This window comes from Acomys minous (assembly GCF_964271855.1).
Source record: "Acomys minous genome assembly, chromosome: 13".
NCBI classification, from domain to species: Eukaryota; Metazoa; Chordata; class Mammalia; order Rodentia; family Muridae; genus Acomys; species Acomys minous.
In genome coordinates this window covers 33,713,694-33,737,591 of record NC_140495.1, presented here as the reverse complement: position 1 = coordinate 33,737,591, position 23,898 = coordinate 33,713,694, and the positions used below count along the sequence as shown (strand labels likewise).

Genomic DNA, 23,898 nt, shown 5'->3' with positions numbered 1-23,898 from the left:
AATAAGAATTTTGAATTTTAACAAAATTCAGAGTGTCAAAAATAGAATTGATTGTTTCTGTGTGTTGATTTAAAACATTTCAGGTTTTATTAGTCTCAAAAGAAATAACACAAAGCACCATTTGACGCTAAGGCTAAATATTTCCAAACAACCAAAAGTGAAGGGAGCCCACGTCAAACCTAGTCTGTGGCCTCTAAACTGGACAACAGGCTTTGTGGTTTATTTTCACCCGTGGCGCTGATTATTTTTAATAACACAATTTAAATAACCCAATATTTTCACTGTGCTGGCATATCTAGAATTCTTCCTCCAAGTTTATCCTATAAACCGGTCATCTGGCTTCTTATAGAAGGCCCATTTATTGCTACTTTCTGTTACAAAATATATTTTAAGACTGTTCATAAGTCAGTGCCTCATAAATGAACTGCTCCCCTCCCCATGCCAGTGTCAGTAGCAATGAGATCTTTTCCAGACTGACCAGAAAGTTGGACATGGTTTCTGGTATTGACTCTCAAATCTGCAGTGTGGCCCTCCTATAGGTTTAATGAGTTTTAAAACAGTGTTTTTCTGCCTAAGAAAGAAAATTCACTGAAGCCAATGCAAGACTTTGAAATGTTGTTCAGGTGTAACCCAAGTTACAAGGGTTCAACCAAGTATTTGCCGAGGTGAAAAAGTCACCGGATAGGTTCCCTTGGGCCACTGAACTCATCATTTTAGGGCTTAATAAGTTGGTTTTTCACTCGGTTTTCAAAAATATCCCTGCAGAGCAGGATATCAAAGAGCATGACCAAGCAACCTCCAGGCACAGCTCTCTACCACAAAACAGGTCTAAACAGGCATAAAGCAATTTCGATGCAGGAGATAATTTTTTAAAAAAATATTTGCAAAGCTTCCCACAGAGGGAAGCACTTCAGAAGAAGCTCTCCTATTGGTCAGTCCTACACTAAACATCAAAAGAAGCTCTCCTATTGGTCGGTCTCGTTGGTCCTCCTACACTACTTGGTAGTCACTTTAGTCTCACTGCATCTTAGTTGCCTTTAATGAACATTAACTGTGTGCTGTTTAGGTAATGCCACTGTACATGAGGGTGACACCAACTCTCTTTAGCAATGGATCACATTTTGAGACTTGTCTGTCACCTGTCTTCACACGTAATCAGCTGAAAACACTAGAAATCTAGGCTATTACCTCATTGCTTTTTCTATCTAAAGTGTCAAGCAAAATTGTTTCTTGATAACTGACGACTTTCACTTCATGTAGACAAATCCAGTTCATATCAGTTTCAAAACATATCAGAATACTTTGGGGAGTGGAGTAATAAAGAAGTTCATACCTCTCTTATCATGAAATGTCTCAGACGCATGCATATCAAAGTCTCACCTGAGAGGACATTTAGAGAATATTTCTCTATTCTCACTGTCTATTGCAAAGAATTATTTTTTTTTTTAGAAAATTTAACACGGAACTGTACTGGAATAGAAACATTATCAATAAATCTAGAAATTTGCAGCAAGCAGACTGGATGAGCTATTCCTTGATAAAGGTAACAGAGTGAATTTATTTGCTGTAGCCATCCCACTTGGTGCAAACACCATAAAACACAACACAGAAAAAATAAACAAGTGTGCAGCTGTCAGTGAAGCCAAGACAAATTTGGAAACTGAAGAGCTGGGTTTCTTGGCAGTGTGAAACAGTTTCATATTCCAGTTGGAAATCTGAGTTAACAAGAGACTGTGGCATACCCTCCAGAGGGAATCAATACGCAGTGTGTCATCACTAAGAAGTTTCTAAACCAAAAGCAGAGGCAGAAAACACAGTTTCTTGGGATATGCAAGCCCATGGGCCATAAGGGGCAGGCTTCTCCATGGCTCCTCCAGAAATAACATACAATCTACATGCCAAGAGCTTATATCTTCACCTCCGCCTCACACATAAAAGTTCATCTTAGGGCAAGCCAAATGACTACACTCCAAACCTAAGGCTCCTCCTTAGACATAATAATGTTTACCAGCCTAAAAATCTCATCAGATGTGATTCTAATGCTCTGCTTCTTAAGTTAACCTTTAAGCTTGTAATGGGAAAATCATATTAAAATGTCAAATGTATTTACTAGGATGGCCAGAGGATCTCATTAGGACTTACCTGTTCCTCCCAGAGTCTCGGAAACCTTTGGCAAATGGATTCCTGTCTATCTTCAGGCGAGTAATCTGCAGAGGAGAAAAGAGATGACACCAAATCGTATATAAACATCACAGAACGCTATTTCAAAGTTAGGAGAACTACAAACAATCCAAAAATTAACAGACAGAAGAGGGTTCTGTTGTGTTCCTCTCTCGTATGTGTTACTATCCTGACAGTGGAGGTTAAAAGGTTTCAGAAATCATCTAGAACTTCTGCTGTGAAACAGATGCTTGTTCACTGTTACCATCTAAGAACACAGATAAAGGTTTGTTTTGTTTTGAATGTTCCTGGAGAGGGAACCTGAACAGCCTCCTGCTGCTTTGATCATCCTCTCGAGCTGCTGAAGTTGTGCCCTTCCATTCTAGGATGTGGTTCAGCCCCCTGGGGGTGGAGGGTCATCCTGCAGCCTGCATTTATTGCCAAATCATGAGTTTGCTTCCCTTCTTAAATTTAAGCCAGGCGTGGTGGCCCACACCCTTAATCCTAGCACTCGGTAGGCAGAGGCAGGTGGATCACTGTGAGTTTGAGTTTCTAACAAAACAAAATCACATTTGAGCATCAGAAATAAATGCTAATTTAAAAATACTTAATTTTAAGTAGTTTCGAGTTGTTGACTCAAAACCGACTTCTTGTCCACTAGGCTCTCAAAGTTTCCAAGAAAGGAGCTTACAAATATCTTCACCATCCCCACTAATTTTGGTTTTGGCTCATGCCATCCTAAACTTGACATTTTAAGCACCACTCTTCTGTTTCTTAGTAGATCTGCTCTTTACACAGAGGAATCCAGAGCCTTTTCCTTGTGTTTTGCTTTATTCCTTGGCTTAATGAAATCTATGTGGTTAATGAGCATGTTTGTGATTGCAGTAGTACGCTAAGGGTGAGACAGGCTGGGTAACATGATGGAGAAGGGACGCCTCTTTGGAATCTCCCTATTTGATGTGTGCATACTCTCAGCCTCGTCAGCCCTGCAAGACCCAAGACACACGAGTTCCATATCGTCTCGGTATGTGGCTAAAACTACATTATAAAGGATGTTGCAAACATTTGCTGACTTTCTTATCATATGTCATTTTATCACTGAATAGAATTTTCCACTACAGACTATATTAAAACTCAACTCTTGGGCTGGAGAGACTGCTCAGAGGTTAAGAGCACTAGCCGCTCTTTTGGAGGTCCTGAGTTCAATTCCCGGCAGTCACATGGTGGCTCATAACTGTCTATGATGAGATCTGGTACCCTCTTCTGGCATGCAGGCAGAACACTATATACATAATAAATAAATAAATGGTTTTTTTAAAAAAACCTCAACACTCTGTTCACTTAAGTAGTGTTTAAATAATATTAAATAATTTAAGTATTTTGGATCTTAGTTTTAAGAGTATAAATGTATATAATAGTGCCTTTCTAAACAAAATACATCTTTATTATTGTCATCATTATTTTAATACTAATATTATCAGATTTATTCAACATAGATTACGTATGGCATACCAAGTTATATGCAAAATCCCCACTTGATTATCTCAGCAACTTATATGCACTTTTAAGTTTCTTTTAAAGCAAGACTTTAAAAGTTACGTTCAATGGTCCAGGAGCCCAGACCTCAGAAATCACATTGATATTAACAAGAAGGGTCTTTATCAACTTCCTAAATTCTTAAAAATGATAGTTCTGAAAAATTAAAACCTGAATATGTGTGAGCATTGCCCATTTCCCTTCTAATTTGTTAACTCTTGACTGATTTGTTGGTATTTGCCCAGGATCACAATGTGGCAAAAGTACATTTGTCCTGCCCTTCAGGTAGCCCAGAGCATGGGAGGAAGTCAGAGGGCACAGATAACCTCTGTGTGCATAACAGAGAGATGAGGAGAAAGAATGGATTGAGGTGTGTTAAAACATAAGAAAAAAGGCTCTGTCGCTTTCTCCTCATACACTAATTTTTCCCAAGGAGAAGAAACACTTTCTGTCCCTAATATATTCTAACGATATTAAATGTCTCCAGACCTTCAAAAAGGTGCTTTCCCACTTCTTCCTAAAAGCCTGTCAGAGTGACAATGGGAGCAAGAAAGGCTGGGGGCGGCTTCAGCTGGAAGGCAGAAGGGTTGAGTCTCTCTGCCTTAGGAAAGAGCATACAGGAGGTGCCCCCAAAGGAAGACCCGCATCTCCTACGAAACAGCAACAACACAGCCGACTAAAGAGTAATAATGCCCCTGAGATGTACACAAGTGAAGAAGTAACCTAAACCAGTCTGGCTGGCCAATGAGTGAAACCGAACAGAGGAGACTCGAACACAGACCACATCAGCCACCGCGACAGAGCCAGGTCTTACAAAGCTCAACGGATTGGCATGGATTAAACATTTTTGCCTCCAATTTAATGTGGCCCCCTTCTCTTGATCTCTCTAGCATTTTTCTGTGTTTTAAATTAAAATAGAAGCACATCATTTCCTCTCTCCTTTTTTGTTTCCTCCCAGCCCCTTCCATACCCCTCACAGTCTCAGGTTGATAACTTCTTTTTCTTTCAGTATTGTTACATGTGTGTATAAATTGTATGAGTGTATATGTACAAATATATATATATACCCACACACAAACTTCTGGGTCCATTTTTTGTTTTTCTGTGAGCATGTGGTCTCAGAATTGATCATTCTGCTTTGGACAACCAATAAAAGGGGCTCAACACCCACTCTCCTGACTCATGTAAAACAACCTTAAAGAAACACAAGCATTTGCCCATATTGAAAGGAAGCATTTTACTTCTTAAACTATTTAAACTAGTATAAAAGTATCACTTTAAAACTGCTGGATGCTCAGAATGTCAGGCATATCAGTACCCTGCATAATAGTTTAAATCAGAGCTAAAATAAAAGGCCCTCTAAAAAGTATACAAAAGGAACATATAGGGCAAATCTTTCTGAAATTTACCTTACAATTCATGGGCTATAGTTTTTAAACAAATCCCCCATGGCTCGATATACAACTAGCTTTTCGTACTTTACATGCCTGTTTTCTAGGCGACCTACACGATTTCTAATTTTAATTATGGCAGGTGCTCAGCTGAAGTCATCACTACAGTAGCCCTGCTTGGGAGTTTGTGGACCGGGAGTTGTCACTGTGTGCATACACGCATACTGTGGATACCGTGTAGAGCAAATGTTTTGTGGTACTTTCCTGGCATTGGGATATAACAATAAAGAGAGCTGGCTTTCCTTTTATACCTGAGGAGCCTGGCAAAAGGGCCACTGAAAACAGTACCTGCTGATTCTGATAGGCAGTGACAGTCGTGAAAACAGTTTCCGGGAAGGAGAATGCCTTCACTCCCTCTCCTGACGGAACAGGCTTGATGGGGGACAGGTCGTCCCCACAGTCTTTACGAATCACGTGCACTCTCGGTTGGTATTTGTGCATAGAATGAAGAATAATCTAGATCAAGGGAAGAAAACCTCATGAAATAGGATTCCCTCTGCATCTTCATGGTGCGATCAAATATGTAACATAGAAAATGAATCCTTGCAGGAGAGATACATTTCTGAAGATGCAGGAAATTACTAAAATACAGCAAAGCTGCCTGGAAGGCCAAGAAAGACAATTGTAACACATATATAAATATACAAATCACTTTAATTAAAGCCTTGGTACAGCCACCTGAAGTCAACATCCAATTTCTATTGCTTAAAATACAATAATATATTCCTAAATTTTATTTATAGTGAGCCAAATAAAACCAAAGTCAGTACCAATGACGCTAAAAATGAGATTGGAATGACCACTTACACTGCACCAAATCCATCTCCTAAAAGATGCACACAAGAATTTGAACGCCAAGGAATTGGACTTTTGTAGGCAACTGTGCTCTGAGGGCGCCCTGATGCCTCCTGTGTTTGTTTGTTTTTGCAAAGTCTCTGGTTTGTCAGAGGAGTATAGCGGCCACGCCCTGATCAAATCTCAGACAGGAGGATGGAAATCATCTCTCACATGGGCTCCAAGATCCCACTAAGAATCATCCTAAGGAATTGCTCCAGATTCTGAACAGCTTTTCCTCCACAACGATGTGCCACAAGTAATCTATAAGCCAGCCACTCATATGCCCAGCATGAGTAGATTAGTTACCAAGGGAAATTTACCTTGTGAGGTGTGATGTCACCACGCTGTTGCTCATGCTATCAGGACAAATTCTAGCCATATAATAAAATGCTTATTTTTAATCTTAAAATGGTAAAACTGTACCTGACTATCTAAACACATTTTATGGCTTATTTAGGCAGACTACAGTGAGCTCAGGAAGAGATATTGACAGGGATCACCTCTGGTGACGGCATCACAGGTAGGCTTTATGTTTTAATATTTTCATGAACAGCAGGGTTTTTTTTTCCAGATCCTATATTCATAAATGACTTTAGAAAACAAGGATGTAACTTTTCTGAACTCTAAGCTTTAAATTTAAGGTTTTGGTTATGAGTCTAGAAGGAAAACACTAAACAAAAGTCACGGGAGGTACAGTGTTTGCTGGGCTTCACGTTGTTCCGGATTCAGGCAGTTTAATAAGCCAACTTCAGAGCCTTTGGTCAGCTCAAACGCAAGTATCCCTGTGCTCAGAGAATGTGTCTGCTGTCGTAAGAGCATGCCTTTACTCTTGGGCTAGCCAACACCGCACTTAGGGGCTCTGTTTTTGTTTTTGTGTTTCCCTAAGGTTTTCTCTCTGTCAATGAAAGAAATACTTGGGAAGCAGATCTAAAGATTTTTGTCAGTCAGATTTAGGCCTGAAGGAGGCAGCATGAATACAAGAAAAAGCAAAAGGGGCAGTGGTCCTCATCATCACCTGGAGGAGCACAGGCAGCTGATTGCTGCTCTTTCTAGAACTAAGAAAAGGACAGAATTTGAATGAACTGTTATTAGCTTTAACCAGAAAACTTTTAAATCAATACAATTACAAAATACAGTAGTTAACAATGTGAGGACTGTACAAAAGATATGTAGTCTTTAAAAACAAAACAAAAATAACCATAGTTTCTGTTAGCATTGAGTAGGTGTGTAGACTGCCATCATGTGAAAGGTATGCCTTGCTGTAAACTGAGATAAAAGAACACAGAAATGAAATTTTACTGGAAGAGTCTAACATTTATCATAGCCTAGTAAACATAATTTTCTTCTTTTTCTGTTTTTTGTTTTTGTTTTTGTTTTGAGATCAGGTTTTTCTGTGTAACCTTGGCTGTCCTGGAACTCTCTCTGTGGACCAGGCTGGCCTCGAACTGGGAGGTCTCCTGCTTTTGCCTCCTGAATGCTGGGATTAAAGGCCTGTGCCATCACCACCCATCTAGTAAACATATTTTCAGTGGATGAGAAACATCTTTTGCTCATTTCCTTATTACTAGATTATGTCCACTAATTCTGATTTTAAAGGATCAAAATCTAAGCTTCTATGTATCCTTGGTGAAGTTTATATCCTTGCAGAGCTTTGTTTTGGTTGTTGTGGTGATGGGTTGGTTGGTTGGCTGGGTGGTTGGTTGGGTGGATGGGTGGGTGGGTGGTTGGTTGGGTGGGTGGGTGGGTGGTTGGTTGGTTGGGTGGGTGGGTGGTTGGTTGGTTGGCTGGGTGTTTGGTTGGTTGGCTTGGTGGTTGGTTGGGTGGATGGGTGGGTGGGTGGTTGGTTGGTTGGCTGGGTGGTTGGTTGGTTGGCTGGGTGGTTGCTTGGGTGGATGGGTGGGTGGGTGGTTAGTTGGTTGGTTTTCTGAGGTGTACTAGTGGGAGGAGACCAGCTAAGGAGGAAGCTGGGCTTTATGCTGACTTCCATGTAGGAGCATGTCTGTTTAATATTTAGGATTCTACACAACATTTCTAAACCTTAGCCGATTTTTTTTTTAAGTTATATAAAACCTAGGGACTTCTGAGTCCTCAGAGCTCCCTAGGCCCAGGGCTAGTTTCCCTTCCTGTCTACATACCTTCCTTATGAATTTACACTTCATGAGCAGGCACAGGTCCTGAGACAGGCCCGGTACAGGAAACACAAGAATGTTTTTGAGCCTGAAGATGCAGTTAATTAAGCCCTAGCTTGTGTCTCAGTCCCCACCTGCAAACCTGCCCCAGTCCTTTTCCTATGATTTATTACTGCAATAGCACACTCTTTCTAATGTTAATGTAAATTAGCAAATGTCCATTTTTAATGTAATAACTTTAATGTCAACTCAACTTTTCTTTCCTTTATTTAGCTCATTTTATCTTTAGAAAACTGTCTTGCAATGGATATCTTCCAAGGCTGAAAAGTTTGAAAGAAAACACTTCTTCTTCTCCAAGCTAAGACTCAAATTACCTGGGGATGGAGAGATGGCTCAGTGGTTAAGAGCTTTGGTTGCTCTTCCAGAGAACCTGGGTTTGATTCCCAGCACCCACAGGGCAGCTCAGAACTATCTGGAACTCCAGTCTTAGGGGATCTGACACCCTCACACAGACATGCATGTAGGCAAAACACCAATGCACATAAAGTAAATGAATTACTTTTTTAAAAAAGATTTATTTATTATTATGTATACAGCGCTCTGCCCGTACATACACCTGCATGTCAGAAGAGGGCATCAGATCACATCATAGATGGTTGTGAGTCGCCATGTGATTGCTGGGAATTGAACTCAGGACCTCTCGCACAGCATTCGGTACTCTTAACCTCTGAGCCATCTCTCCAGCCCATAAATTACTTTAAAAAGGATCAAAATGTCAACAGCACACAGACAACAGCGTCTGTAATTCCTAGAGGGAATCGGCATCCCTTTAGAAGTGATTTTCAGAGCAAGAAAGAAAGAAAGAAAGAAAGAAAATCGAAGACAAGAAATTCCATATAAATAAGATAAAAAGTGCACAAGCAATATCAGAGCATCGGAACGAAGTGACTTGGAGTGGAGGCAGTAAAAGTTTCTTTTCTGTTCATAGTCCCAATTTATGAAGACTCTGTTCACTCAAGGACATCTCTCCATTCAGTTTTAGGCATGATACACTTATTTATTTTATACCCTTACCATATTTTAAAAAGTGTGAATTTGGGTGGGATATGCTGGAATAGGGTGAAAAAAAAACAAAACAACTAATAAATGCCTTTGTTTGCACATTATTTGTTTGGTAAAATAGTGTATTTTTAAATGTCTATAGAAATGTAGTGTATCTCTGGAATTTTGAGAGAACACTAAGCAAGCTCAGTTCTTCTGTATAAAAGTATCATTATTTTCTTCTTAATGAAGTCTGAAATCTAGGGCTGGAAAGATGGCAGAGTAAGGAGGGTGCTTGCCGCCAAGTCTCCCAACCTGAGACCCACGTCTGGCATCCACAAGGTGGAAGGAGACCTTTTCAGGGTGGACTCTGAACTCTAGACTTGTGCAATGGCATGCAGGGACCCACAGCTTCCCATACCCACTAAATAAGTAAACCTAAGAAGCTGTCCTGTCCATAATAATAGTAAGCAAACAACATTTTGCTTACTTAGTAGGACATGTGGGACCACTAGCCTTTTAAAGAAGAGAACATAATTATAACTCAAATAATCATACCTTATGTGTACTTTCTACACTGTCTGTTCTGTTTAGACAGTATCTGGGCAGGGGACTAAATATCATATTAGAAAAGGCATACAGACCTATGTCCACAAACACAGAGTGCTCTCATTCATAGGCTTATACATGATTTTCTACTGTAAAAACTAGATTGAGGGGCTAGGGATGTGGCTCCTTTGTAAAGCAGGTCCCCTGGGCTTAATCTCTAACACTGCTAATTGACTGACTGATTGATTGATTATAAACTAGGTTTGCATCAAAAGAAACATACTCATTAATCTGAAAAGCTAACAGATGGGGCTTCAAGTTTTACAACTTGATAGAGGAGCATGTCAATAACTGAATTTTTTTTTCCTAGATGGCAAACTCTTACAATTGGATTAAGCCAAGCAAAGGACCTAAAAGAGCCAAAAATCAATGCCCCCCCCAACAACTCCCACCCCACCCTGCTTTCTGCATGCATTTTAACACAAGCCATGTCTCACTTTAAACAGTGTTGAAACTTTAGCAGTCAGTCACAGGCAGAGTAGGATTTCCTCTTTGGTTCTTATGTGATACTGTGTCTCAGGCCCTCCTTAAATACCTGCTTTCAAGCTTGCCAGCTTCCTTGAGTGTCTAATTCCAATACACCCATGAGGAAACAAGGCCTGGGTGAACGGAACTGACTTTCCTGGGATCACAGATGCTGGTGTCCTTCTCAACCACTTCAACTTCCCTCCCCATGAGAGAGCTCAGCTACATCTCTTGCATCATCTTGCTTCCCATATGATTTTTTTTTTCAAGAAGAAACGGTAAGAGAGTGTGGTCATGTGCGTCACTAAACTGTCAGCAGTGGAGATGCACACACTTCTCCAAGCCCTGGACCATGGCTGCCTGAGAGGGTAGCATCCCTGGCATTAAAGCTATGAAGCTGCTGCAGTTCCAGGTGCACCATCCGTGTCTTCTCCTTCCCAGAGAGATGCTCATGGAAATACGGTCCCTCAGAGGACACATGGCAGGAAAAACAGGAAACATGCACCCGGTGAGAACCTGTCACCCAAGCGTATGGACCTCCTGCACCAGGGCAGCCCAATAACCAGCCTTGGCTTGTACCAAAGCTACCATAAGGCTGCCAAGAATCTCCATGGACCGAATAGGACCTACAAGGTCATCATCACTTTCAAGGATTAGTTGTGGCTCGGAGGGGCATTGCTACCCTGAGTCTTTCTCAGTTTCCTTTCCTGAACCAAGTCGACTATTTGGGAAGCTGAAAAGTTACTTTGGGGAAAACAGATCATCTCATGCGGTCACTAGTCTAGTAACAGCTTACAAGACGTGGACTCCTGTGATCACCTTATACTAACTTAGTAACCGCATACTCCCGGGGCCACAGAATCCTCACATCACAAAGCTGCATGTGTGTATATCTCTATGTGTATATCTTTAGCACAGCAAAATGGAGATGGGGAGGCTGAGAGATTAAAGCATAGGGAAGGAATTTGGAGGATTAAACTCGAGTGTATACAGCTTCATTCGGTAGAGGCGACAATGACTTCTTTTAGAATTGGTGGAATGATTGAAAGCAAAAGTCCCCGAGGGGCTCTGCTGAAGCCCCACCACGACAGGACAGCGCTGCCTTCTTAGAGTCGCAAATGGCACAAATTACAGGCATATCCCCAATGCCTAACCTGCTTTCACTTGGACCCATGGCATAGAGTGCACGCAGCGGAGGACTTCCGGTACTCCTTCTCAACTCTCTGGGGCGAGGCACCTCTATGGCCAGAGCAGACAGCAATCTGTAAGGCGCCCTTCTCACCCCACAGAGGCAGGAACCTCACAAAGCCACTCTGCCTTCAGTGTCCTGGGTCACATTTAGCAGTCTTCAAGAAGACATTTTTTAAATGAGTAAGGTAAAAAAAAAACAAAAAAAAACACCACTTCCACCTACATCCTCCTCATCAGTCGGCTGGACCCAAGCACAAACATTTGAAAAGCAATGCTCTGGCTTCTGGATTTCACACAGTTGTCTCCTGCTCTCCCTTCAAACTCCTTATGTCCTTGATTAACAGTACATCCGTCACAACCGTATAAGAAAAATTTCACCAGTAGACAAAATGCTTTCTTAATCTATTATTCTTTGCTGCATTTATAAATTTTCCTGATGGTGAGACTCTTTATCTAGATGCAAGTAGCTGAACTTCAAGTTGGAGCCTCTCTTTTACGTTTTAGACAAATATTTTGTCGTGGTTAATTTTATCTGTTAACTTGGCTAGGACACAATATCCATATTTTTGGCCAAATAGCACCAAAGATGTTGCTGTGAAAGTATGGCTCAGAGATAAATACTTAATCAGTAGACTCTAAAAATCAGGTCTCTGTAAGCAGTGAGCGGCAATCATCTAATCACTTGAAGGTCTTAAGAGAAATCAGAGTAAGGTCCCAGGAAGAAGAGAAAATTCAGATAACAGATTACCTTCAAATTTAAATCATAACTTCAATTCTTCATAGGTTTCCAAAAGATGAAGCTGGCCAAGTCTTCCACAATCACATGGACCAACATTCATATTTATTCTGTCTCTCTCTCCTCTCCCCTCCTCTCTCTCTCTCTCTCTCTCTCTCTCTCTCTCTCTCTCTCTCTCTCTTCCTCTCTCTCTCTTTCCTCTCTCCTACCTCTGTCTCTTTCTTCTTTCTGACTCCTCTCTCACATACACATACACAACTATTTTCTCTATATGTATGTGTTATACATTTATACATATATATTATATTTTCTGGAGGATGTTCTTTTAGATAAAAGCTGTTAAAATTAGAACTCTAAAATCATAGCTTACTAAATCTATATATAAAATTTGCTGTTTAACATACTGTATATAAACCTGGTACTTGGAACTAAAAGAATAAGGCCTGTAAGATTATTATATCAATATGAATTATTTATCAGTATATGTTTAAGGACATAATTATCTCTTTAAAAATATATTCTTAAACTGTAGAATTCAGAAAGCAGTGTACTTTAGGTTTTGAAAGTAAGTAGCACATGAAGCCAGACGTGGTGGCACACGCCTTTAATCCTAGGGCTTTAGGAGGCTGAGGCAGGCAGATCTCTGTGAGTTCGAGGCCGGCCTGGTCTACAAAGTGAGTCCAGGACAGACATGGCTACACAGAGAAACCCTGTCTCAAAAGAAAAAAAGAAAAAAGAAAGAAAGTAAGTAACACCAAATGGTGTTTAGTCTAAATTTCCTACTAAAAGGGGGAAAAGGAGCCCTTCAGATGGATGTACCAACACAGTTCAATCAGAGGAAACTGATATTTTTTTTTGTCAGCACTACAATCAGGTGAACAATAGTCATTACAATTTGACTGTGGACTTGTAAAAGCAAGGATAAGGAAAATGAAGACATCTACTAAAATACACGAATAAAATATCTTCTTTCTATGATCTAGTTTTAATTAAAAAAAGGCAAGTACAGAAGCATCATGGGAAATCTTATTTGCTGTGTTTTAAAACATTTGCCACCGGAAGGTTAGTATCCTGAGGGTCTCATCACGGTGGAGAACTTAAGATCCTACCTAGACACCTGTAAGCCACAGCACACGCTCTGTTCTGATGCTCACTACAGCTCAGAGTTTTACTTTAAGTGACTCGCTTAGAAATGAGCCGTGTATCTTCTCTGTTTGGGAAATAAAGGAGTTGCTATTTCTTTCCTGTACAATGTATTACTCAAAAGGCATCTTCACTTCTTCTTAATCAAAACTGTAAACAACAGACACCTAACAGCAGAAATCAGCATCCCCCAGAGTTAGGGAGTTATTAAAGTCAGCAAGCTGTTAGCAACGACCGTCTTTTTGGAATGGCTAGACTGGACCCTCATATCAAGTTTCAGCCGTTTTAAGAGTAAAGGGAATTTTAGCACACTTCGACACATTAGATGTCATTACAGAACAATTGGGAACTTGCAGATGGAACACACAAACAGAGTAAGGCCGGGTCATTGCTGCAGTGAGCCTCAGCTGGGAAAAGAGCTGGGCGCATAGAGGACACCATAAATCAACCCTGTTACCAAATTTCCAAGCCCAGTTCAAGTACAATAATTAGCACCTCATGGGATTTCACATAAATGTTTTGGTTTAAAAAAAAAAAAGAAAGAAAAAGAAAAAAAAAGTCTCTGCCTTGGCTCCTTTCACTCCAATATAAAACCAGTGTCTGGTTTAAACTTGATGTTTCATGGCACTTGTCAGTTACAGACGTGGTCTCTGATACAAACGCAACCTTGATTCGATTTGACACACGCTGTTCACATACTGACCAAACTGAAAGGAGTGGTACCGTTCTTAGCCGCTTTTAGCTAGGCACTGGGCCGTGTCGCCTGGTGGCTCGTGGCGGAGGGGCCGGTACTTACATGGCCTTGGTCATCCAGTTCATTGTTGGTAAGCTTGAGCTTGTCAAAGCTGATCACTTGTCGCATCCAAGTCTCCCCAGAGGCAGGTGAGTCTGGATGAATATATACTCTGGGTGGCACAGGAGAATCAGCATTACCTGCCACCATCCACTTAGAGCTGTGGTAAACATACCTACAAGGCAAAGACAAGACTGTCGGAATACAGGCTCGCCATTTCTGAGAATTACCAACTCAGACCAGATGTGCACCCTTTCCCAAAAATCCAAAGTAAACTTATTTCTCCATGCACCCAACAGAACCTTTAAATATACTTTCGGGTTTGTACTGTGGGGCCTTATATAGCTCAGAGTAAACATCATATGGATGGTTTAGTGAAAATATACAGCCTGTCTCTCCCCCCAAAACCACCAAATACTGTGACTCTAATGCATTACACTTTACAATAGACATAATTTATATTCTGAGGTTTTTCACCTGTATGTTTAATTGACATGAAGACACTATAAGGTTGTTAATCTCACCTCTGAGTAAATCTCAAAATACTTCATTATCTAATTTTGAGGGTTTCTACTTCCTGAGAGATCATTTCTCTTTTTGGGCTGGAGGGACAAGCAATTGAGATGTGGGAGAAACCATTACGTTGGGTGTTTTGGAAGAAAAATTTATCATTTCAAAATTTAGGATGGTTTTACCCGATTCTTTAACATTAGATGTCATTACAAAACAATTAGGAACTTGCAGATGGAACAGTTATAAGTAGAGGATAGAATAACTGGGCTAATTTAAATTTTTGAGGAATCATAAAATGTAGGCTATCGTTAAATCTTTCATGTTTTTCTTTCTTGCTTGGCCTTTCCAAGAGAATTATTTCAAACAGTTAGTAGATGCTAATTTACAATTACCAATACTCAACATACAAAGCATACAAAACATACAAAACATAGCAAAGCCAATTATTGTTATTTTCACGGTTAAGAAACACAGTAGCCTCTTCCTTTTCTTAATACACAAATAAATTGACTCGGCAAAAAAAAAATTTTAAATAATGAAATTTTCAGGAATAAATAAAATCTTAAAATTTAGTTCTATATTCAGCTTAGCACTTGTCAATATGAATTTTAAAACTAGAAAATAGTATACTGATGAAATGATAAAATGAAATTGTACACTAAGGTGTTTTGCCTCCTGTTCATGTTTTAAGATACTGCCCACAATTTATAGTGATAATGTTCAGGTAATGTCAGAAATGCCTATGTTGTACATGCACATCTTTTAGAACCAGCATGAAATATTTTCTTACATCTGTCTTTGGTGAGGCTCTTTGCCTCAACTACAGTTAACACATTTCAGTGAGCTCAATTTTAAGATCAATATCCCTTGTAGATTGTAATTCCTTTCCTTAAACAAAATACATAAACATAGCATTTAAATTATTTTTTAAACTTTCCTTTAATTGGATTGGTATAGTTTTATACAAATAAATTTCTGTGAGCTTTTGTGACTATTAATTTTTCAAAATGTTTTAAAGTTGGACCAAATACCATTCTTTGACAGAGAATAAGTCAAAAATAATTTCTTTTTTTTTTTCAAAAATAATTTCTGATGCTGATGAAAAAGTTGAAAATTAAAATGGAAACCTTAGAGATTCATGAGAAAAAAAACTTAGTTCAGATAAGACTTGGGTTATTACCAACATAAATAAGAATGTTCTATCAAAACCTTGCAAATTGTGTGTATTAAATAGTTCAAAATCCACCACACTCTAAGAGAAGAAGTTGTATGTCTCAACATTCCCCATAAAATATCCTAAATACTAAACCTAACTATTTCTTAGGAAGCAATGGGAAAAGGCAAATCTGTGTGTTTATGGTTTGATCTATTAATATATAAATTTTCACTGCTTTCTGTAAGGGAGTAAATCATGTAATTTTTTTTTTAATTCTAAGGTATATAGAGGAAAAAAATGGAGGAAGAAATAGAATAGAAACTTGAGAAAGAAAGGGATAATTTAGAAACTCATTAAGAATGGCATTATCTTCCTCAGCCCAACTCAAATTAGAATATTTAAATAATGTGCTTTGTGAACAGACTTAATGTCTTCTGCTTTGTGCTCCTTAGTAGACAATGGTATCAAAACGTCTCATGACTTACATAATTACAATAAAAAACACTAATACAACTATTATATTTAGCAGTTTTAGTATTTCCTATGCTCATATACAAATTTAAATCTGGATACTTTTGACTCAAAAAACTTGTTTTTACCAAAACAAGCACCCAATTAAAAAAAAAAAGTGGTAGAAACCAAATGATTTCACTTACACATATCCTAAATGACAAAGAAAATTTCAGAGTTTGTCTAATCTCTCAAACTTCCCTTTAAATAGATAAGCATTTTAAACTCTTCAGATAAGCAAAAGGCATTGTCATTGAAAAATCACTAATCAATTTCTAGCTTAAGTAAAAGCAAAGACAGTCTGAAACTAAAGAAGACGTATCTTTTCAGAGTTTACTTGATGTCTAGACAAAAGTATTGTTGCAAAATCCAAATACTATGGAAATTTTTAAAGAATTGCCCATTACCAACCTAAAAAACAAGCCAGTGATAAAAATTCATTACAAGTTTAGAGATGATTTAAAGTCACAATAAATTATGAAAATTTATTTTTCTAACTTGTAAACATATTTTTCAAATGGAAATTTCGTATATATATATGTCATTTTTAATATGACAAGAAAATTAACATAAGATCAAAAATAGAAAATATAGCACTTACTATAAGGTGCATATGCAAACTTTGCATAAAACACTTCTTATCAAACTTCTAACTGAACCCCTAACCAACATTAAAGATACATTTCACGCAGCAATGCCAGACTGTCTCCAGCTAAAGTCTCAATGACCAAAGACATCTCCTCATCTATTAAAAGCTGAGAAAACACTGAGTTTCCACATAGGCTCGGGCACAAGGCACCCACTGGGCTGCTAGAACTCATGGGTGTTAAGATCATGAGTCTGGAAAAGTTGATCACAGCGCCCTGGATCAGGCAGGCACTGGTAGCCGACTCCTCCTCTCTCGTGTTGCTGTCGCTCTGAGGGCAGTTGTCCTACCTGTATCTTTTGTTGTCCACTGGCACAATATCCATGGCTATGTAATATTGCTGGTGAGGATCTAATCCAGAGATTTTCACTCGCATTGCTGGAAACATGCGCCTGTTTGTAATGGAAGAGGGGGAAGAAGGAGGGCTTGGGTTTTTGTTTTGCTTGTGATTAAGGATAGAGACCGAACAAAGGCAAGAAACCCCATTTTTAATGTGAACGAATGTATAACATTCACTTTGATAGCAAAACTCTAGGTATCGGAACATAGGGCATGTCAGAACTATAGCTTTAAAACTGTGATCTGTTGCATCGTGTACACATGTTCTGTATTTACTGAAACATCAGAATAACTTAAATGTGAAAAGATTTTTACATGAAGGAAACTTTGCTTTTGAAACGAAATCAGCAAGCCTATTTACAAATAATGAAATACATCAAATGATAGAAACTTCAAATTGCTGAAAGTGATAAAATATCTTATAATGCGAAATTTTAAAGGGGGTTATAAAAAACCCACAAGGAGCCAATGTGCCATGCTATAACCAAACAATATGTTCTTTATTGAGACAGGGCTTCCTGTCTGCAGCCTGGTCTGCAGCCTGGTAAGGTAAAGTGCAAAAGGCGCTCTAAATTTGAAAGGTATAGTAAAACTTCTTTATTGGAAGCAGAAACTAAACACAACGTATATTTACGAATTTCCTTCCCTCACCGTAACCCCCTAAATGTTTTCATTTCTAACCACAAATATTGCTAATTAAAGCAAACGAAAATTCCATTTTCCCTTGACTTCCCAGATATGCGTATCAAAGGAGATGCTGAAGGAAAGGCACATAATCCCTTCAAAAAGAGAACAGAAGCAAGGAATATGCACATTACTGTGCATTAAAAGCAACATAAGTTTCACCCTTAAAAAAAAAGAAAAGAAGAGAAAAACACTTTCTTCTAATGATTTATGTCTAGGACCTTCCAACTAATCTCATTTTTGTTAATTTAACCTCATAACACAAATTTATTTACCATTTTTTTCTACAACAGTAGTGCTATTAAAGACCACTGTCAGCAAAAGGAAAGTCCGTAAGTATTAACTAAGCCTGAGAGCAGTTTAATGTGCTGGCTGTTTAAGTGTTCAGTGCACCTGTAAGATAAAGAGTAAAGGTCTTTAACTACATCATTTATAAGACAACTGTTGCTTTGTGTTGTTGAAGACCACATTTGGATCATTAATAAAGAAGAAGAAGAAAAAAAAAAAAACTCCTTGAGAATGCAGAAGGTAGCATATGGATTCAATAAAATATGTTTTTGTAATTTCTAATAAGTTTGGATACTTTTATGTTACCCAGGTTTTTACCATGTGTACTCCCTGAAAGAGTCGTGTGTGCTTTTTAAAAGACCTTTAAAAGTATCATATTATTCTTCGATTTCATTACACTAAATGAGCTGGAAACTTGAAAGTGCAAATTTCTCTCACCGACCTCAAATTAATATGATGTGGCCATTTATTTGACTAAGAAACGATGCACAAATTGTATAGTCCTAAAAAAAAAAAAATACAAAATACAAAACCAACAACTTCATTCCAAACATTTTTGTATTCAGTAAATTTAAGGTAGTGGACTGTCTTTCATGTGTGTGTGTGTGTGTGTGTGTGTGTGTGTGTGTGTGTGTGTGTGTTTAAAAAATCAGGGTAATGATTCTTATAGCAAAATATGATTAAGCATAATCATAGTGACTTATCATAGTAGCCTAATAAATATCAAAATAGCACACAGCACCATGGACTCATGTGCTAGGACCAACTTGGAAATCTTGAATTTTTAAAAAATAAATCAGAATTTGCTAAAAAAAAAAATAATTAATTAAGTTAAAATTAAAAATAACTAAAGCGGGAGGAGTCCATCTATTACCAGGTTCAGGGCTGATAACTAGGGCCTAAATAAATGTACAGACTGACTTCCTATCTATAACCAGCACGCGTTCCCTTACTCAAAACATTGAAAACTATGACTGTAGCATCCGTATTGACAAAGATCACTCTAACTTTAACAAGACTGGGCCGCGCTTCGCCCTTCATCGACAGCGTTTTGGGAAAGAAAACAACGGAGGTGTAGAAACGGCTTCTGTCCGGGACTCAGTTGGGTGGGTCACAGCAGCAACCAGGCGAGGGAGGGGTAGGGTGAGGCCAGAGTCGAAGAGCACCGGAGGAGCTCAAGCTTACCTGCCGGCTTTGGTGATAATCATCTCTGTGCCTATCTCATGAAAGCGCTTCCAGAGCTCCGCTCCTTGCAGATCCACCCTTGGGGCCTGCGGCGCGGGCAGCGGAGTCCCGGGCCGGGCCAGGCCAGGTACGGGAGAGCCCTTCGGAGAACCTCTCGGGGACACCATCGGGGAGGAGCCCTGCAAGAAGCCGTCCTCACAGCTGCCTGGACAGCAGAGGGCAGAGATGGGGAAGCAGTGAGGCAGAGAGCCGGCCTTGGGGACCATCTCAGGGCCAGGCCCTAGGACAGCTGCCCGCAGTCCTGTCGCCGGGCATTCGGAGCTGCCTCGAGGCCTGCGGGGTCCCACTAAGTCCCCATCTCCGAAAGCCAGGGCCGTGTCCTCTCCACGCGCCCGGCCTGTGCGTGGCCTTGGCTCGCGGACGCCTCTTAAACACACGCTACCCAGTCTGAGACCGGTTACAGAGCGCACAGTCCCGGGGCGCAGATCCCGCCGCCGCCTCCCCAGTCTGCTCTAGCACCCCTTCCTCCCTCTGCCACAGATGGCCGTCGTTTCTTTCTCAGTGCCTGGCCCTAGGCGCCTTCTAGAAACCTCTGCAGACCCCGCTCCTGCCAATCCTCCCTGCTGCTGGCTCTCCAGGCCGCTCAGCGCACTGGCTAGAAGAGGGCAAAAAGCCAGCCCTCCGGCGCTGTGGGTCCCAGCGGAGGAGCGACCAGCATCCCGGGGAAAGAGTGTGGGCGAGCTCGCCGCCACCTCCCGGGTTGGAGCACCAGGCTTCGGGGCGTCCAATCCGTTTTCCGCGCCCTAACTGGCGCCTTTCCGTACGCGCCCCTGGGCTCCTAAAAGTTAGGCGAAAAGCAGCAGCACCCTGGACTGGAACGTGCCGGCACAGAGAAGAGGCCAGCGGCAGCCCATTGGGCGGTGCTGGGAGCCGCGGATGGACGGTGCGCGGTGCCAATGGGTCAGCGCCTGACACCAGGGCTTAGCGGCAGACACCGGGGAGGGCCCGGCGCGAGCACAGCCTCCCCAAAGCTCAGATTCACCGCACCCGGGCGGGGACGCTCCAGGAAGCCACTGGGGCGAGAAAGGGCCGACTCACCCGCCGCTCCGCGGGAGCCGCAGCTTCGCTCCACGTCCGCGCAGTTCCGCGCCGGCCCGGAGGCCGCCCCTGTTGGCGGTGGCGGGGGAGCTGCGTCTTCGTCGGCCTCGGAGCAGCCCTGCTCGCCCGCGCCTCCGCCGCGGCTACAACTGGCGTCGTCCGCCGCCCCGGCCGCCTCTTCCGTGGCCAGCTTTCTCCGCTTCTTTTGAAGCTGTTGCTGCTTCTCCGCACCGATCAGAGCCTCCACGGAGAAGGCGTGCGCCTTGAGGCTAAGCATGCTGCACGGCGAGCCTCTCCGCTTCTCGGCCATCCCCGCCGCCCCGCGCCCGTCCGCCCCTCTCTCATAAACCCGAGGCTGGGGCGCACGCAAGCGCTCGCCCTCCTGGCCCCGCCAAAGCTCCGCTGCTCCCGACGCCTCCCGAGATCTGCTCCCTTCCCCGCTGCGGGCAGAAACAAATCTGCCGTTTCCTCTTTCTCTCTGGCGTTGGGATCCGAGGAAGTAGGAATGCGGCCGCCAAGTTTCCTTCCCTCTGTCTCTAACTTGAGCTCACTGAGGTACTTCTTTACTCCCAACCCCTCCACCTCCTCCTGCTGCTCCAAGATCTGCCTCAACTGATGCGCCAAAGAGGACTAACACGGGGGGAAAAAGAGAAAAAAAAAACCACTCTGCGGACACAAATTAGGGATTGTAATTGAAATTTGTTGCCTTGATCTGTCAGCACTTCCAGGCAGGAGAGCGGTGGGAAGAACTTGCTCATTAGTGTCAATAAAGCAGCAGGGGCGGAGCCTACTGAGCTGTCCATCACCAAGACGGCTCACCAACCAGAAAGTCACTCTCCGCTCAGCCCGCGCCCACTTCCTTACAAGGTCGGAAAATCTCGGACAGAAAAGCGCCGCCGTCTGGCTCATCTGTGCCAGCCTCGGGGAAGCTAAACCCTTTTCCGCTGACACCCACCAATTCTTATCAGGACCAGGAAAGGCTGAGCCTCCGGGTTTAAGCGAGAAGGAGCACCAAAGTTAGTTAGCATTATCAACGATCTTTTAAGGAATCTTAAAACCCCAGGTTCAGCATCCCAATCGATGTGGCTAAAAAGTACAACTTTTGGAGCCGGCAAGAACTCAAAGACAACATGTTTGTGGCTTCTCTTTTAAACAGTCCTGGTAACGCCCACTCTTCGCAGAGCATGACCGTGGGCTTAAACCTTACTCCGTAGATTTATTTTAGGTGAGATAAGTTTAAGCGTATTTGGCCTTTTACTTTAAATTTTTATTATTGTATTATCGCTCAGTCTTTCATATAAACAACCCAGGAAAAGAGCCTCCTTTCAGGAGACTCCCTTTTATTTCAGAGTAATTCTTTCTAAAACGTTGGTTGTGGATTTTCATTCTGTATGTCTTTAATGATACGGGCTTAACTTTAAAACGCCTTACAGTAACTTGACCAAGTAGAACATGTTTTATAACTCATTTATAGTGCTTTTTTATATCTGCAAGTTAAAGTAGCTTTATATTCATATTGAGTTTTTAAAGAATCAGTGTGTTCTTTTAGAATAAATTAAAAAGAAAGCAGAACTTTAAATTTTGCATGCTAAAGCAAACAGATATATGTCATTCTGTTGTTTAAACTCAACATTTTTAGCATTAACAGGATGTGAGGGTGATGTGAATTTCTAAGAAAGGTTTTATAGAATAAAATTCACTTTGCATACAAATCTTTAGTATAAGATACGCTACAAACGATTAGTTTTGTTTCAGTTTTCTTTCCTTATTCAGTGTTCATTTGAACACTCCACCTTCTACTTTCTTCTGGCTTCCCTTTAACTTTCAGGAGAGTGGCTTCTGAAAGTAGCATCACCTCTGGAACCATTATTGTTGTTGTTGCTGGTGTTGTTGTTGTTGTTGTTGCCTAGAAGCACGTGCAGGTCCTGAATAAGCCGAGTAACAGTCTTCAAAAGTAAAGGATTTAGTATTATCCTTGCTGAGGATGAGGATTTTAAATGCCTGAGAAACTCGTTCAATTGAAAGGCATTGTTTTATTTTTGGGAGGGGAACCTGTGCCATTGGCTTGGAGCTGTCTCGATACCGCCCCTACCCACCCAATTCAGCAGTGTGAAGGATGACATTGTGTTCTAAAGAAATAAGTTCAGTCCCTGTTTGTCAAGTTTGTGAAGAAAGCGGGATCCCAGGGAGCGTGGAGTGGCGGCCTGCAAAGTCTGGGCTGGTAAGGAGGGTAGTGGAAGAAATGAGATTCAAATGTCAATAGAGTTTACACTGGCAGCTCCCCACTGTGAGTAAAGCTCCCGTGCGCGCACAGTTGAAGCCACCTTCAGTTTGCCAGCTAGGCTAGAGCAGCCAGCCCCAGGCCCTGTCTCACGCAGATCCTGCAGTGGAGCGGTCCGCTGTGACTCTCCAAGCAAACCCTACTTTTAGCCTAGGAGGTTCATAAATTCTGTAGCCCAGGGGTGGGGAGTCACTAAAGGTTTCTAGCCTACTTGACTAGGCGACTCCTCGCAGGAGGAGGCTGAGCAGCTGGTTCCAAGAAACCGCCGGGATTTCCAGACCAGAAGCCTGGAAGCTTTGTCGTTATGATATTGTCCCTTTTAGATGCCACAGTTCAAACTGGTTTGGGATGTTTAAACAGGCCTTCAAGGGTGCCCAGGAGATCACAGGGCCCCAAGCCTTCCTCTGTCCCTCTGCCTCTTCTTCTGACTTTACTCCTAGCTGAACGAGAGGAGACGCAGGCCACAAAATTTGGACTTGGGTTCAAATAACAAATAAACTGGTAAGCCAGACTCTAAGGACATCCGCAATATTACAAACTAGCAACAAAAATAAAAGTAGCCCCTATGCTATAAAAGTGCGCTGAGCTCTCCGGGAGGGAGGGAGGGGGTGAGAGGTGGGGCAGAATGAGGGTGCTAGCTTACTTAGTCCTGGTCCAGGCCGGGCTTGGAGTACAGTCACTTGCATCCTCCCGCTGCTGGAATCCTGCCCCAGCTCTAGGACCGAGGGCAAACTGGTGCCCCACTGGTTTGCAAACTGTACGCACAGAATGTTCCGTGGAAGCTGGCAGAGAACTTCATACTGGGCTGGAGAGGGAAAGTAAACCTCAGTCGGCTGAAAAGTTGAAGAAGAGGAGGAGGAGGAGGAGGAGGAGGAGGAAGAGGTGGAGGAGGAGGAGGAGAGTCTCAGAGAAGCTTAGGTGCCAGTGTGTGCTCAGAAAGGGCTGTTACTGTTTGAATCGAGAGAGAGAGAGAAATGCACCCCTGCTCTGCAGGAACCTGCCCAACCTGGGATCTCATTTACAAGGAAGGGTCTGTCTTTCTGCATTTGTGCTTGTGTTCTCCCATAAGAGGTGTTGTGTGCGTGTGCACCTTAGCACATGTAAACG

General features: G+C 41.7%; 1 protein-coding gene across 3 annotated transcripts in view; it reads right to left on the bottom strand.

Annotated features, from left to right (window-relative positions):
- The window catches only part of TBX18 (T-box transcription factor 18), a 32,084-nt gene extending 8,481 nt beyond the window's left edge, over positions 1-23,603 (bottom strand). For 2 of the 3 annotated variants that reach the window (XM_084752377.1, XM_084752379.1), the window contains exons 1-6: positions 20,511-23,367; positions 19,413-19,617; positions 17,207-17,308; positions 14,095-14,266; positions 5,436-5,603; positions 2,143-2,207 (exon numbers count right to left, since the gene is read on the bottom strand). In XM_084752377.1, coding sequence (XP_084608503.1) covers positions 2,143-2,207; positions 5,436-5,603; positions 14,095-14,266; positions 17,207-17,308; positions 19,413-19,617; positions 20,511-20,820 — 1,022 coding nt within the window. In that variant the 5' untranslated portion in view covers positions 20,821-23,367. Of the gene's footprint in view, positions 1-2,142; positions 2,208-5,435; positions 5,604-14,094; positions 14,267-17,206; positions 17,309-19,412; positions 19,618-20,510; positions 23,368-23,434 lie in introns of those variants that run through there. The other variant, XM_084752378.1, reaches the window with a different exon arrangement.
- Positions 23,604-23,898: the final 295 nt, after the last annotated feature.